A 17389-nucleotide genomic window follows, 5' to 3' on the forward strand; every position below is an offset into this window, starting at 1 on the left:
CCAGCCCTGCTCCCGGAAGGCGGCAGCAGCGTGGGGTGCTGGCCAAAGGGGATGGAGGGGCAAGCTTCCCCCCCCAACTCCTGGGAGGTAACAGCAGCATGGCGGGGTGGATGGTGGCATTCCATCCCTGCCCATTCCTGACAGGCAATTGACTAGTGCACCTATATCTTCCTAAGCATTTATACTGCACTCAGAGTGCTAGCTAAATGTTTCACAAATTCTCTGAATGAAATACAAGAAAAGTCTCTACTTTTCTTGTCCAGCCCTGATAGGGCTTGTACAAATTTGTGTATTCATTGAGGTAGTGACTAGTGAAAAGTGGGTCTGGCATTTCTGGCTGAGGGCAGGCACTGAGGCTGAATTCTGAAAAAGAGAATGAATAATCTTTTTCATTATAATCAGGACTATAAATGTTTACATTCACAGCAGTTGAAGTTTTAGGTGGTATATACAATATACTGGACCACTCAACAGGCTCAACTACACTCCCATTAAAATCAGTGGCAAGATTTCTGAATGTCAGTGATAACCCCTTTTATTTAAAATATACAAGGAAACAGTACTTTTTAAAGTTCTTTTAAAACAGAGGTTCCCAACCACTGGACTGCAGGCCAGTACCAAGCCATGGTGGGTTGGCTGCTGGGCTGTGGCATGAGCCCCCCACTCAAACCCCTGTCTGTCCATCAGAGCTAGCAACTTCCAGGGTTAAAGTTGAACTTCCAGGATTAAAGCTGCCTGATGGGGCAGCCCCAAGAGGGAGGCAGCCAGCTCCGCATGCCCCACCCCGCTCCCACCAGGCCATGGTATAAAAAGGGTTGGGAACCACTGTTTTAAAACACTGATTTAAAACCCTAGGCGTAGTTTTTTTTTTTCTAATGCTACAAATTCTGCATATTATATAACTGCAGCATGCGTTCATATGCAATAGTGAGTGGGTTGGGGTTTTTTTTTTGCATAATATTGTAAGTACAAGAGCTAAGAACCTGAGCTGTCATGACATGAAACATTTTCCTTTCATTTCAGCACTCCACTTTGATCTGTTTTCAGAGTAAACAGCAGTATTGCACAGTTAACATTAAGAATTTTCTTCCAAAGCTGCTGCCTTCATAGCAGCTAAAATTAAATTTCTCCCCAATCCCTCTGAATGAAGCCTACATAAATAAGTAATTGCACTGTGTTTAAGAACTACTGTAGTCAGCAACACTTGCGCTCTGAACTACAGCCCCCATCAGTTAAGAATTAAAGATGTATTATAGGGCAAAACAATTTGAACTTAAATATTTGTTTACAGCGGCCTTGGCAAAGATCCCAAAGTATTCATGATAATTTACAACACATTTAGCTAAATGATCTGGCTTTGAAGACAGCTGGTTCTGTGAACTCCTCTTCTAGAACAAAATCTGTTTCTTATTCACCACTCTGGGGTTTTTTTATTAATTAAAGTATGTGGTGGTAAAAGGTGATGAATGGAATGAGTACTCTGAACTCCTAAAGAGATTCTATTTCTTCAACAAGCAAAGCATAGGTGCAAAGCAACAATGCAAATTCCATGAAATTACCTGTAGCATTTTTGTCTTATTTTGAAAACTCTTTTTTCAGCAAATTATTATTTAAAAAGAACATTTACAACCATTTGTATAATTAACACCTTATTCAAAAAGTGAACAATCTCCTTTTTACCTCTCTTTCACGATAGCCAAGATCTTCCTCAGGGTTTCGGAGATTGAGGATATGCACCTCCTGGGGCAGACCTGTCGTGCCTCTGCTTGCACAGCCAGATAGGACAGTAAAGCTTTCCAGCAGGGCGTGAACTGGGTGGGAACTATTAACAGGTAATAGGGTACATTCATTCCTTGGCACAGGACCTGCAAATGAAGTCACAAATTTGCACCATTCAGAGAAATGGGGCTACTGGGTAAATTACACACCTTCTAAACATTAATGATTCTTTTGATTATATAACTCATTGGAACACTAACAGAAGTTTCAGATTCATTATTTGCATCACCTGATAGAAAAAATTTCATCATCATAAATAATTTGTTTAACTTCCTTTACTTATTTTTTAATACTTTTATGCACTGTATCTTTCATTCATCTCACTCTCTAACCATCTTCATTTGAAATAGGTTGTACTTTTCCTTTCCAAAATTAGTGGAATGTAGTCTCTTCCTAAAGAAGGAAATTAAAAATGAGAAAGAATAGAACAGAAATGAGAGAGAAAGGGGAGAGAGAGGGGAAAGGGTGGAGAATTGTCTTGTCTTTTATGTAGGTTATTTGTCAATGTCAACAGTCGTTATTACAAAATCTGAAAAAAATCACTATGTAATGTGTCAGTGCAATATATAAACATAGCTAGGGTGCACTGCCACAATGCAGAGACATTTACCATGTGATAAAATGAGTCCAAGTCTGAATTGCTGGGTCTATTTTGAGGTTGACAGCAATTATCTAAACTGATAAGAGTTAGCTGGCCCAAAACATAGTGCATGCCCTTTCAAATAATCACCACAGCATGATATAGTGCCACACGCCTATGCAGTATGCGAAACACCCTGCAGCGATATACCAAGATACCACAACAACCAGTAGCATAACTTATGGAGGACAAATGGGGCACTAGCCCCAGGCACTGACTTGCAGGGGGTGGGGGATAATAATGAAAAAGAGGATATAAACTTGAATTATGACTCCTCAGCTTAGCACAGATTTGTGATTAGAAGAAACTGCTTCCACTGAAGACATTTTAAAACAAAGCAAGCACAAAGTTCATCAGAAATATGTTAGAGGTCTTTTTCTAAAATCTGGAACACATCCAGTTAGTGTCACCAAAAAACACTGGGCCCAAGATGTGTAATCAGCAAGCATTACTTTTTAATCCATTATTTGCACTGACCTATACTTTGCTTAGTAGAAAGAAAGCTCATTCAAGATACAGCTACCAACTAGCCATTTGCAAGTTAGCCTGTTTTAAAACAGACTTTATCTGAAATCTGCTGAGAACAATGAGACTTCTGCAGTACCTTAGGTCATGCAGGCTCTGTCCTGTGAAAAGGGGCTGGTTCCTGAAACCCACTTAGACATACTACACATCCTGTCAGCTCCCAGAAACCTTGTTAAAGAAACTACTCCAGGCATGAAATATACATGCCTGTGTATGCAACACAAAAGAGGAGCAAACAGCACACACTCAACAAGAGCATTTTGGCAGTAGCCCTGAACACAAATGGAGAAGGCTTCCTTTGAGTTCATTTATTTAGTACCCGATTTTTTTTTCTTAAACAAAATATCTACACAGAATAAAAATCCAGCCTCTGAGCAGCAATACTTAGTTGGATTAAGAAATCTTAGTAAGAATGCTTCATGTGTGATTGCTTAAAAAAAAGTAAATACCAGTAAATATCTGCATCTGTGTTCCTATTATTTGCATACCAGAACCTCACTCTGCTAGATGCTGCACAAACACAGAACTAGAAGCTTTTCCCCCCCATTTAGCCCAACCAGATCTGTGTCAGTGTGGAGGCAAAAGGGATTATTATACAGTCGGTATAATAAATACTTCCAAATTATATGCAAGACACTTGGGCAATGGGAAGAACAGGCCAATGAATAGGGTAGATTCAGGGTCTGTTATACAGCCTCTTTTCCAGCTGCATCCATTTAAGAATCAAAGAAAACACAGGGGAAAATATCAATATCTAAATGTTATGATGTTTGCTTTTGGTTTTCTTATCATAGAACAATTATAGCTCCCCATGACCCCTTCACTAACTAGGATGTGGGGACAGCTACCCCTGCAGCCACAGCTCCTGTCAGCAGGTCTCATCCTGTCTGGCAGGTGGGCACGATGGGTGTGTGATGGGGGGATGTGGGGTTTGAAGGAGAGGGGTGGGGGTGTGGGAGGGATGTGGGTGGGTGCGTGGGTGGGTGGGTGTAGAGGGATGTAGGGGATGAGGGGGAACTCTGTGAGGGGGCTGCCCAGAAGGGGTGGGTCCCCTACCCTCCCACAAGGCACAAGCCTCCCACACAGCACAAGGACTGCCTCTCCCCCACAGGGCCAAAGCCCTGCCCCACAGGGCCCACAGCTCACCCCCCACAGCAACAGCAGCCACCATTGGGCACTCAGAGCCTCACATGTGGCCAGAGAACCCTAGCAGTGTGGCACAGCCCCAGCCACCTCAGACCCAGCACTGCCTGTGTCGCCTGTCGCAGGACCAGCTCAACACAGCACAGCAGAAGCCCATGCACCTTGAGGCAGCCCCAGGCTGCTCACACTGTCACCTGGGGCCCCACACCACTCGCAGGGAGTGGGTATCATGCCGGGCTGGGTCCTGCCTCTGGCAGCAGCACTGCTAGACCCACGGTGTGTGCAGGAAGAAAGCGCATGGCGGGACCTGACCTGGCGTGGCCCACTAGCATGCCTTTGCACAGGACAGAGAGACAGGTCTCCAGGATACACAGCTCCTATGCAAAGGCATGCTAGCTGCATTGCCTGGGCCAGGTTGGATCAGGTCAGGTCAGGCACATTTTCCATGAGGCAAAGCGGCGATGCGTCATGGCCCATTGTAGGCACGGCACCGTGACCATGCACCCTCATGGAAAACATGCCCGACCCAACCCTGACCTGACCCAAGCCACACAACTAGCATGTCTTTGCACAGGAGCTGTGCATCTCACAGCCGCACTTCCCAGTCCTGTGCAAAGGCGCACTAGTGGCCTGCACTGGGCCAGGCCAGGTTGGGTCCCACCATGTGCTTTGTGGAGGGGCTCGAGTGGGGGCTGCCGCACACCTGCCCCCCCTCCAGTTGTCCCCCAGGGCACCAGCAGCAACAGCCAACACGGCTGTGGCCCAGCTGTAGGCACAGCCAGTGGTAACACAGTGCTGTGTGACCCGAGCTCTGTACATGCTGAACGGCCCCAGCCTGGCCCGCTAGCGCATGGCTTTCCCAGTCCTGTCCAAAGCCATGTGCTAGTGGGCCGGGCCGGGCCAGACCAGGCCAGGCCAGGTCTGTTCAACATGTACAGAGCCTGGGTCACACAGCACCGCATTGACACCAGTTGCGTCTGTAGCCGGGCCACAGCCACGCTGGCTGCTGCCACCAGCGCCGGGGGCAGGCGTGTGGCATCCCCCACTCGAGCCCCTCCACAAACCCACCCACAGACCACACATCCCCCTGTCACTCCTCACACTCCCCACAACCCCCTGCCACTCCTCACCCCCCCTTGCCATGTCCCTATTTACCCATGACAGAGCTCAGGTCCCAATCCTTGCCACATTTCTGCTTGCCCCTGCACACTAAGGGTTCATTCCCCATGTGCTGGGGCAGCAGGAGCACCAGAGACACTCTGGCCAGAAACCAGAGGATCTCTCTGGGGGACTGGCTCCCGGGTTACCTCAGGGCAGGCATGGTCAGGGACCATGCCCTGCCCCCCTTCTCCCCCCGTGTTTTATTTTGATACCTGGATATCCAGGTATCAAGTTTTGATCCCGCGCTGCAAATATGCAACACAGGGAACGTATTTTTGTTCCTCGTGTGCCTCTTGCTGCATCTCAAGCTGCTTTGTCTGGACATACCCCCTCTATTTTAAAAGACCTCTCATTATCCTGTAACTATCTATTAATGTTCATACCATGGTCACCACTCTAATATCTGAATACCTTCCCTTTGCTCAGTAACATTATTTATTCAGCAAAGTGCCACTGGCATGATAGATACTTTCTAAATCCAAGAATTCCTGCTCCGAGCAGCTCACAAACAAAGGGACTACAATTGTGCCTCCCACTTCCCCTTCCCTAGATTAGCTGTTCTTACTCTTGGCTCCCTCATGGACTAATCTACTATCTGACTGTCTTCCTTCCCTCCTATTTCCTCCCTCTGACTAGGTGGTTAATTTCCTTCCCCTATGGTCTTGTATTCCATGATGAGTCTGTGTCCCTAGGTCTACAAAACCAAATTAATAACAAAAACAAACAAAAAAACCTCTTGTTGACACTACCAGTCTTGTAATGTATCATCCTAATACATCCTGCTCCTTTTGGAAAACTTTTAAACCACAGCTTCATCCAGCCTTGGCTTTACTGCCCTGTTGCTTTGCCATACATTGACTCTAGTCTAGATCTATATCCACCAGCCTTCACATTCTTACTTCACCTACCTCAACTACTCCAACACCATACCCAAATGAACATGATAAACTGGTAGTTCCATCCACCCAACTGACCAATTCTCTGACTAACTAAAGATAAAAGAATTCAACCTTCCCCTGCCTCCTTTTTCCATTATACTGGCCCTCAAAGAGAGAAAAATTACCATTTTACTGAGGTTTAACCTTCAGTTTAAATATGATAGCTTCGGAATACTGGAATCCATTTATCTTTTTATGGATGAAATGTCTTCTTGAGATCTTTTCAAGCCCTGTTTTTATGATTCTATGAATGTAGTCCTACCCCTACTGAAAATACACCAACACAAACACATGGCTGTATACAGCATCTTTAACTGGTTCGTGCTAAACTTTCCTGTCATTGGACAGTATGTTTATTTCTTCAACTGTCATATTTAACAAATCCTGGCTTGTACTGTAATAAAATATTAACTGGCTAATGTTTGTAAATGAAAAACAGGTTAAGTGTTAGATGAATATATATTCTTATGTAGCAAAATGTATGCTGGGATAGCAAATTGTTAGAGAATTGAATTAACAAGTTTTCCACTATCAATAAATATATTTTTAAAGTATGCTTAATACAAATCCAATCCTGTTTGATACTAGCATCTGGAACCTATTCAACAATTTAAGCATTCTGGTTTCCCATATCACCCATGCTACTAATGAGTAACGTATGTTCTACTGTAATAAAGTAGTAAATAAGCAGTGGGGGAGGGTGGAATATTATAACTCAAGCCCAACTCATAACCATGATGGAATTGATTTAAATAATATAGACTAATATATATCCACGGAGATTTCTGCACTGCTGCCAGCTGAAAAGTGTGACCAATTCCCACAGATTGTGTGAATCCATGCTGTGGGCCCCACAGCATGTTAGCATTGTTCCACAGGAATCACAAAAGACCATGTAAGAGCCTGTAACCTGCAGCAAGGGGATACAACACTTCTTAGGAGAAATCTGTTCTTTCCTCTAATTGATTTTTATAAAAGGGAAATGTTACAAATCTGGATAAACTTTTGCATAAAGGCAAAAGTTTAAAGACACCTGGATATAGCAGACTTCAGGAACCCTAGGGATCTCTGTACTGTCAAGTTTGAAGTGATGTAAATTACTATCTACTAGTTGCACAGACTGTTTAGGATCTTACTGGAGTTCATCTCATCACTCTTAATACCTAAATAAAACACCTCATACAGTCACTGATAAAATCTATTCTAAAGGGGGTTAACTGTCCAAGCATGGTTTTCACTGTGCCCCAGTGACAGATCTGCACAAAGACAATGATGGGGAGGGAGCTATTTTGATATTAGGATGACAAATAGAACAAAAGGAAGATGATCTGGTTTCAGAAAGACCCTAATGTGATATGACACCAAAGAGCTCAGAGATGCAAGGAGACAACCTTGAAAGGAGACTTCTCTTGAAGTCTCATGCAACACAACCTTAAAACACACTCAATAAAACCACTCTCTTTTAAGGATGTGTGATTGCACCAACATACTTTTGCATCTATATCACAGCTATTCCACATCTCATTGCTGATAGACTACCATCTAGAGCTAGCATCCAGCATTGCAGAGATGAGAACCTCTTTAACATCAACCAGTTATGTCCAAATCCAAGATAATCAAACACCTCCATTACTGATCTTCAGTATGTTGGCAATTGTGTTGTGTGCCCATTCAGCTGAAGAGCTCCAGGTTACTTTTTTGCATCTGTGAAGTATACGAAATACTTGGACTTGCTGCCAACTTCATGAAAACCAGGATACTATACCAACCCACTCCAAACCAGCTGCTTCTCATCATATTACAATTAGAGAGCAAGCCTTGGAAAACATTGAGTATTTTCCCTATGTAAGTAGCCACCTTTCCCAAAAAGTAAACATAGATGACAATATTCATCTCTGGATAAAGTCTGCCAGTGCAGTCCTTGGATGTCTCCAAAATCATGTCTCTGATAATCATGACATCAAGACCCAGACCATATTTGTCATCTACTAGGCTGTCATCCCTACTCTGTTGCACAGATGTGAAACTTAGATGACATATTGAAAATATCTGAAAACTCTGGAACGTTACCAGATATGTTTTTGTAAAATCCTCCATATCACTAGGAAGGCCATAAAAATTAATGCCAATGTTCTGGCTCTCAAGAACGCCGCTAACATCAAAACCATTCTTATAGGCACCAGCTCCACTGGACAGAACATGTCATAAGAATGCCTGACAACCAGATCCCAAAACAGGTCTTATAATCCCAACTCGTTGATGGTCACCACTGTAGAAGCAGGCAAAAGAGGAAAATATGTTGAAGGCCAATATGAAGAAATGCTATATTAACATCAGTATCTGCAGGACTCATGCATTGTCTCCATTGGCATCCTGATGTATGACAAGCCATCAATCATTTTGAGAAACCTAACCTCACTATGGAAATGAATCGATCAGAGAGACAAAGAAAGAGCTCTGACCCAATATCAACAAAATCTACTCCTTCTTCATGGATCTATTTGCAATGTCTGCAATTGAATATGAGGATCTCAATGCCTTCCTTAGTCATCTATGGACACACTGATGACTTCCCTATTTACTGGAAGACTGTCATCCTTATATTGAGGGACAGTCAATGAGAGCCCTTTTCTCTCTCCCTTTACCTACGGTATGTCACAGGTTGTTCTAGTTCTACTTTCGTGGTTTTGGTAGCCTGGTAGCTGTCTGTGAGAGTCTGAAATACTGATGCTGGATAATCCTGGAAACTGGATGTATATACACAGAACTAGACTCAATAGCCCAGGAGGCATCTTCCAGTCTTTCAAAGAGAAAAATATCTACTTTCTTGCAACAATAATCCTGTGGTAAATGAGCTCTCTGCCATTACCTATTGATGGAACTGAAGAAGACACAGAATAAGCCAGGTGTCATTTGTCCCACTATACCTTTATGTACCTTGTGGTCACTTTGGTTAAAATGAATTTAAGTTTTGGCTGTAGGGGTAATGAAACATTATCCTTCTTGTAAAATTAAAAGGCAGCAGAACTGTGCTTATGCCTAAGTAAAGAGGTTCACCATAACTAAAACCGCAGTCACGTATCATGGGGCAATGGAGTGTGGCTGGAAACAAGAACATGAAGGTACAGAAAAGAGGTTCTTATTTCAAAGTGATTTTTTGTGCTATATACCATATTTCTCACCTACAATACACAGCTTTTTCTCCAAAATCAGGCCCCCCAAAATTGCATTTTAAGCAATATAAATGGTGCATTTTAAGCAGGGAAGTTGTTTTCCTCACTAGAAAATAAGGAAGCCTGGAAACACTGTACATTAGGCCTGTGCTAAGCAGCTAGTATTCGCTTCAGATACAGCCGATTCGAGGGACATTTATTCAATTCAGTGAGTTGAATCACTGTCCCAAATCAATTAGGTCGAATCCAATTCAGAGATTCAGCCACCACAGAATCAGTCAAAATCTCCGAATTGAACAGGCCTCACCCCCCGCCCTCTCTCCCAGCCCTGTCAATGGCTGCTCCACCCGACCCCAGTGTCTCGGCTCTTTAAAAAAAAAAAGGCCCCATAATCACCAGCTCCTGCCAGGTGGGGGGGCAATCCCTGCTGCCCCCCACTGCCCTGCCAGGTGGGAGGGCTTTGCTACAACAGCCAGTAGGTGTGGGGCCAGGCAGGGCAGCCATTGATGGGGCTGGAAGAGTGGGCGAGGGTCAGGGGCACTCAAGGGGGCTGGGAGAGCAGGCAGAGGATGGAGCCTGGCGGGGGTCCCCCCATGGTCCCCTCCCCCCTTCTCCACTCCCTACTTATTGGCACAGAACCTAGGTCCAGCTCCCTGTGGCGGTGAGCAGGACTGCCCAAATCTCCTAATCTTTTCCAAATCTATTCAGACCTTTTAATTGGTCTCCCAATTCAATTCAGATTCAGAGATTCGGCTGCCGAATTGGGCCAAATCTCCTCCAAGTCAAATTAGCAACCGAAGCTTTGCACAGCCCTACTGTATACGCCTTGCAGCTGCCCAGATGGAGAATTTTTATGTTAAACTTCTCAAAGATAGCTATTAGCTAAATAGCTTGTAGCTTGTGCCTAAGGCAGCAAATGAACTGTGGGTAGTGTTTTGATGAGGCTTATGATGTGGAAACAACACTTTATTTACGGGGACTTATATAAATCTCTGCTTACAGCAAGGAACTTCGCTGTCTTGCTACTGTCTTTGCAAGGATCTGGGGCCTAACCTTGTGTGACAGAGTCCTCCTGGAAACAGAGCATCTAGGAAGTGTGGTGTCCCCAGAGACAATATGGATGAGGCAGCTGGCATCAGAAAGTACTTGCTGCCTCCGGACTGCCTCCTGGGATGCACACTTCCTGAATGTTTTGTGTTTCCAGGAGGACTCAAATGTCACACAGTAAGCCATGACTCTGGGGAAAAAAAACAAACTTTGTCTCTTTCTGCCCTCCAAAAACAAGATGCGTGTTTTATTTTGGGGCATGTTGTATGTAAAATATATGGTATTCTGGTCAAGTGTTATATATAGTACTGAACTCCCTCCACAGAGCAATTGACAAAGTTAACTGATATCAGTGTGGTAGGCAGAAGAGCCTCAGAACTGATGTGCTCCTTCAGTGAAACACAGTATCAAGGTGGTGAGATGTCCTTTTTCAGCACAAAAAACTGTACTCTCCATGACTAAGTTAGGAGATTAAGACCTGGAAACAGCATTGTGGCTAGAGGTGGGGTTCTAAATATGAGGGGGGGAGGCTCAGGGGGGCTGATCCCCCCCCCCAGTAAGAGACAAGAGCCCCCAGCCTGCCCCATGCCTTTCTAGGCAGCTCAGGCAGCGGTACCAGCTACTTCTGACACCTGGCTGCCCCCCATCCTCCCCCAAGCATCAGAGTGTAATTCAAACCCTGGCTAGAGGTGAAAATACCATGAGAGACAGCCTGGACACAACAATGTTGCAAGGCATCACCAAGGCAGCAGCATGATGAGAGACACTTCCTACTAGGATCTGGATCCAGACCTACCCAAATACACTGACAGTCTCTTAGATGTCACAAACCACTGAAAAAGCAGGAGTGTGATGCATCAGAAGAAAAGGGCAGAAAGAAGGGAAGTGAGAAAACAAAGACATTCGTCTACCACCTATTTCCATTGGCAGTTAGGAAAACTGAGGTAAAGGACCATTGCCCGTGATACTGCAACATGTTTAATTATTATCTGCATAAACATGCTGTTGATTTACTCTCACTGTGTTTTCCAAATGAATAATGTATTTCCCTTTCTCCTTCCCCCTTCCGTTCATTATAGCCATATTCAAAAAAAGAAAGCATTTCCTGGCAAGGGTGCCCAGAATCTTCATTACATTTTTTTCTAGGTTTCTTGAGTCAAAGGCATGTGCTCATTTTAAGAGGGACACTTAGATATTTGAACCCAACCTTTCTTGCTACTGCTAGCATCTTGCAGAATGTATGCTACTGTATGATAAATAAACCTGTTTGACCAGTCATGAGCATCTATGGCTTTTGGGTTGTTTTGCTTATACACAAAAAAAATTAAAAGAAACTTTACTGAACAAGTAAGCAGGCAAGAAAAAGCAAAGAGTGGGGACACAGGAAAACATGGTGACAGTGATCAGGGATATCTAGATGTGATAAGAGTAAAGATCATTCATTATCCCCAATACCCAGATTTCTTCTTGGGAATCCAGTATTTACTGTGTTGAGACCTTGGGCAAAGTGTTAAAGAACTGTGGAACAAGTAGTAATAAACACCACCTCCTGCCCCACTAGGCCTTCACTGAAAAGTGAAGAAGTGAAAGAGAACTATTCTATCATGGCACATCTTAGCAAGATCTCAGTATTAATACAAATGTGACTTACTATCAGGACAGTGATAATTCTTTCAAGATTTATGTTGATGGTAAGGGCACAATTTCCATTGCCTCATATGGTAAATCTGCTAGCAAGGACTGAACTGAAGTACTCGAATAATAAAACCCAAAAAACTGTCACAGCAAGAACGATACTAAGAGTTATTGCTTTTACTGAAGTCAATGGTAAAACATCCCTAAACTTCAAATAAAGCAGAAAGAGAATGAACAAACATTTTAGAAGCAAAGAGAGGAAAGGCAGGCATGGCACCAAAACTTGCTGTTGTTAAAGCAAGGAGTCAAATTTTAAGATGCATGTAACAACTGCTGTGAAGAAGTTGAGGCAACTGTTTGGCAATGTACATCCTCTGACTCTAACACAACAATAAAGGTGAGTAGAGATGAGCATTTAACAGGAACAGGTATATTTGTTTGATTTTACATAGGCTGGATGTTTTTATTTGTTATGAATCCATTTGAAGGCTGAGTTCAATAATTTGATTCTCTCAAAGGTTGCAAGCTTCATTTCTGATTAGAAGAAATTGGGAGGAAAGGAACAGATGGGATGGAAAAGTCCAATGAGTATATGGTATGCAGTAAAAAAAAAAAAAAAAAAAAAGAGGGGGAAGAGAGGAAGAGTGAGTGCGGCACAGGAGACAAAAACATTCTACTGAAATAATAAACATGGCATAATTATCTTACTCAGGACTGGTATACTGCTCTTAAGACACCGTAACTTTTTGAGTTCTTTTCTTGCCAACATGTAACACAGTTTTCTCTTCAGAAAGAAAATTATGTTTTTCCTGGTGGTTCTTTTAAATTGAGTCACCCCAGGGGGCAAGAAAGAGAGGTTTAATATTACAGGGAAAGGTTCATAGACTCAGAATAGTTTAGTCAACTCTAAAAAACCACCAGAATGGCAGAGGCTCCCAAAACCTCAGACTCCACACACACATCTACTAGAAATGGCCAAACTATGAGAAATTACAGCAAGAAAAAGGGTAATGTGCTCCCAGAAAGTGGTCAGCACGCATTGCAGGATTTAGAACTAGCAGTGTTTAACACGTAAGATGTAATTAAAAGCAGCACAACATTATCCCCATATTGACGCTCAGCGTCAACTTGCCCTCAACAAATTCTTACAAAACTGCAGACTTTTGTCTGTCACATAACATATAACCTTCCTATGGGCATGCTCATGGAAGAACATATTAAGCCACATACCATGTTATGTGTGCTTTGTGGTTGTTTGGTGATCCTCCACGCAAACAGAGGCATCACCGAATGCACTCCTTGCCTAGCACTGCCACCCAGGACAATTCTTGTTCTGTGCTATCATTGGGTTTATCCAGGAGCATTTGCAGATAGTACCCAGGCCTCTTTATTACAAGGCAAGCTAAGGTTAAACCAAGGTACTATTTTCTTTCTTCTTTTTTTTTTTTTTTTTTTTTTTTTAAACACTGTTTCTATAAAGTTTCACCAAGTAGGGCATAACTATCTGATTTATCCCACCAGCCCATTCTCAAAGAATTTGGGTATCCCACAAATGCTGTATACCACTCCCAGTTAAAACCATAACTTCATAAAATACAATCCAGACACATTGATTCTGCCCCCATAGAGAGAAATTTTTATAGTATCTTGTGACATTTACTCCTGCCATTTCTAGCTATTGACAGCAATATATAGCCCACTGCATCTGTCACAGCAGAAGTAAATCTAACCCCATGTGCTGCTTGCATACTTCTGTCATTTTCCCTTGGGGAATAAATGCAAATTGCCTTTTGGAACTAGAAATGTTTCCTGCCACTTTTTCAAAAAAAGTTTCTGCCAATATTTTTTGTCTTTGCTCTGCCAAGAAGCACAGTTGAAGCAAGTTAAATTATAAAATGGTGACCCTGGGACACTGCAGTTTTAACTTAGAAAAAATAACTACCAAATGAAATGCATATTCTTTTTCAATGTAAAACTATTTATGACAAAGTGAATTAAACATAACAATAGTTTTAAAGACTAAGATGCCAGAACTAAATTAGTTTCTTTTACTAAGCTCTACGTGCATTATGCTATTGGCTAATTTTCCTCGACTGGAGCAGAGATCGAAATGAAATTCTATGTATAATCAACTAGAGTTGTTTAGGTGTTTAATCTATTGATTAAACAAAAAACAGGCAATGAATGAAAAAACTGTTCAGTGTAACATCTGCTGAGCACAACTTTGTGATGGTGCTATGCATGCAGCATAACCTAGAAAACAAACATCTGTACCTGCAAAACAAAGAAGCCTTTCAAAACTGATGTACTGTACACTATATCAAAGCACTACTTTTTACGCAACCTTTGCTGTACTTATTTTACAACAAAGAGCACTGTCAGAGCTCTAATTTCTTCTCTTCTGGATTTGCAGTGACATACTGTTTGCAAGGAACTTTTCCCCAGTACTTTTCCATGCCTAAATAATAGTCTCTTTTTTCCTCCCAACTGAATGTTTAGAAACACTCCACTGATGGAAGTTCATCTTTTCTCTGCATAATCAGAGTAACATAATTGTATTGTTTTTTCATTCCAATAATCCTTAAATCCCAAACTTTTGTTTTTAGTACCGTGAACTGAAGACAAAATAGTCTATTTGTGATCCAGAATGAGTTGCTGAACGAAAGTCATACTATGCTGATTCAGCAGCAAAAAAAATAGAGTTTCCAGCAATGTTCTTGCCAAATTCAGATTTAGGTAATGTTATTGTGCACACATCTCCCCATTCAACACTAATCTTTTTCTAAAATCTTAAGAGTTCTGCTGTGTTCTGTTAACCAGATGCCATGGTCCACCCCAGAATAGGATATACTAAAATGATGGCTGAAGTAAGATGGAAAATGACTTCAGTATTCCTTCAGATGCAGGACGATGTATAAAATTATCCTATGGCTGTCATTGAAAGTGGGCTTGAATGGGGAACAAAATGTAGCATGCTATCTTGGTTCGTTACCACCTCAACACATGTTTAGAACCATGACTCTGTGAAGAAGGAACGAACAAATCAGGAATTATTATCGTATTATTAGTTCATTCTTCCAAGCTATGGCCATGCCCTTTGTTGTGAAACAGTTTCTTTTCCCCAGAGATAGCCCATAAATTGTCTTGGATTTTAACCTTCTTTACTGTAGAAAGGATAGGAAGTTGCATAGAAACAATGAATGGAAGTGCACTTTTTTATCAGACAAGGGCAGGAAGCACTCAGCTAAGTTTACATTAGAATTCCATATTGGGGCCTGAGAAAAAAAATAAACCATGTTAAACAACAACAAAAAAGCCTATTTAGAGCAAAAATAACCTGAACAGATTTCAAAAACATTGTAATTTTAATAAATTGTTATTGAAACTTTTCAAACCATTTCATCCACATTACTGTTTTTATTGTATTGCTGAAACAGAGTCATAATAAACTTTTGGTAAATTAAAGACAACAAAGAAAGAAATTCCAGACTTTATAAACCTACTATCATGAGGTGAAGATAAAACTCTATTTATTTTATATCTAAATGCATAGGAATTCATAAACCAGAAAATACTTCAACATTTACATGAGAAGTCTCAAAGAAATTAGTGTTTTCTGACATTGTTTTCTTTTAAAAAAACAGACATGCTACTAACCTCATTTCTTTCTGTGCCCTTATCTCTGTACTAGGTGGCCACCTTCAGGGTTGCATGTACTATTATCAAAAGTAGTTGTATGGTCCCACTATCATAAGATCTAATTTCTGAAAATCTTTAAGAAATGCAGAACTCTAGAACTCTTGGTTCAGAGATGATACCTTTTATTAGGCCAACTAAGAAATGGCAAAAAAATTATTTTCAATTTCAATTGTGATTTCTTAGTTGGTCTAATAAAAGGTATCATCTCTGAACCAAGAGTTCTAGAGTTCTGCATTTCTTTTTCGTCTCAGACCAACATGGCTATCAAATACATCCCTGAAAATCTTTAATGTATTAATCCTTCCCAAATACCTATATTTCCCATTATAAATAGAAAATGTGAGCCTAACAAATCCTACTAACTTTCACAAACTGTGGGGTGATGAAAGAAACTAAACCCAAATCCCCAGTTACTGCTCTAACTACTTGATCATTCTCGCTTTGCATATGGGCCAGGGACAAACATTCAAAAAGCCAGAGCCTGAATTGATTCAATCTTTGCATGTTAGTCTAACTTGCTTAGGTTGAACTGATTTGCAACAGTACAGACATTCCTTGTGGTCTGAGGAAATGTGGGCACATGCCTGCAGGTGCTCAGGCCAAGTGGGGGGTACAATAGAACGTGCCTGTGCTGGGGAACTGGCCAGAGAGGTTTAATTCCCCCCTCCCTGTCCCACCGGCAGGGACCTGACCCGGCGCTCCCCGCTTGCTGCTGCAGCATTGGGCCAGCATGGCCCCCAAGGCAGAGGGGGCAGGGAAGGGCGTTAATCCCCCCTCTACTCCCACAGTCCCCAGGGGACTGCAGCCAGGTCTGCCCGCCCCGACCACCACCACCACCACTCGCTTCTTGCTTGGGCAAGTGGCGGAATAAGTCCCCTCTGCTGGACTCTGCAGGGAGGGGGAACAATTCCTGTCCCTGCCCCCTGCCTAAGGGGTCCTGCTGGTCAGTGTCTGGCAACATCCCCACCCAGCCACTGCAACAGCGAGGAGGCAGGGCCTTTGATGGGGGCAGCAGCCCCCATCAGTATCAGGGAGTACAAGCCCCTTCCCAGTGGGGGTGGGGGGGGGGCGTTGTGGGGCAGGCAGACCTGCGACAGACTGCATGCAGCAGCCCCAGGACTCAGAGAGGGCTAGAGTCCTTCAAGCCCCACGCCCCTTCCCCGTGGGGGAATATCAAGGAAGTCAGCCAAGATTGTGGGGGGTCCCCATATTAACCTCAACACAACCCACCAACCACTGTCTAGGGAAGCTGTTACTTCCCCTTTGGATAATATTTTACAGTTATACCTACTGAAGCTGGGGAGGAGGGGCAGGGAAAAGTGCAAGAGAGAGAGAGAAAAAAAAAAGCAACCAACATGCAGCTATGAACCATTATGGCATTAGATTATATTTAGTACAAACCACTAAAACCTCTCTGTGGTTAATGGTATCATTTGAACTTTTTGACAAGTCATCCAAACTCAGAGGTGGAATTACAACTGAGCAATTCAAATTCTGCCTGCTTCTAAAGCACATTTTTTTTTTAAATATGGGTCAAAACTTGCTTCCCTCTCTCACACACAAAAGCGCTGAATTAAATGGAAATATATTCTTAAGTAGGGCAAGCAAGATTTGGTCCTACACATAACTGCTTCCTCACTTTTCCCTAC

The 17389-nt window shown here is 42.6% G+C and overlaps 1 protein-coding gene across 20 annotated transcripts in view; it reads right to left on the bottom strand.

The window, feature by feature from the left end:
• Positions 1-17389, bottom strand: part of TGFBR3 (transforming growth factor beta receptor 3) — a 185677-nt gene that overhangs the window by 105792 nt on the left and 62496 nt on the right. For all 20 annotated transcript variants that reach the window (XR_003093613.1, XR_003093612.1, XR_003093610.1 and 17 more), the window contains exon 4: positions 1681-1865. Coding sequence is in view for 6 of the 20 variants with exons in the window: in XM_006021813.3 (XP_006021875.1) it covers positions 1681-1865 (185 nt within the window). In the remaining 14 variants the exon portion in view is untranslated. The remainder of the gene's footprint in view (positions 1-1680; positions 1866-17389) is intronic.

Source organism: Alligator sinensis, unplaced genomic scaffold, assembly GCF_000455745.1.
Source record: "Alligator sinensis unplaced genomic scaffold, ASM45574v1 scaffold199_1, whole genome shotgun sequence".
NCBI classification, from domain to species: Eukaryota; Metazoa; Chordata; order Crocodylia; family Alligatoridae; genus Alligator; species Alligator sinensis.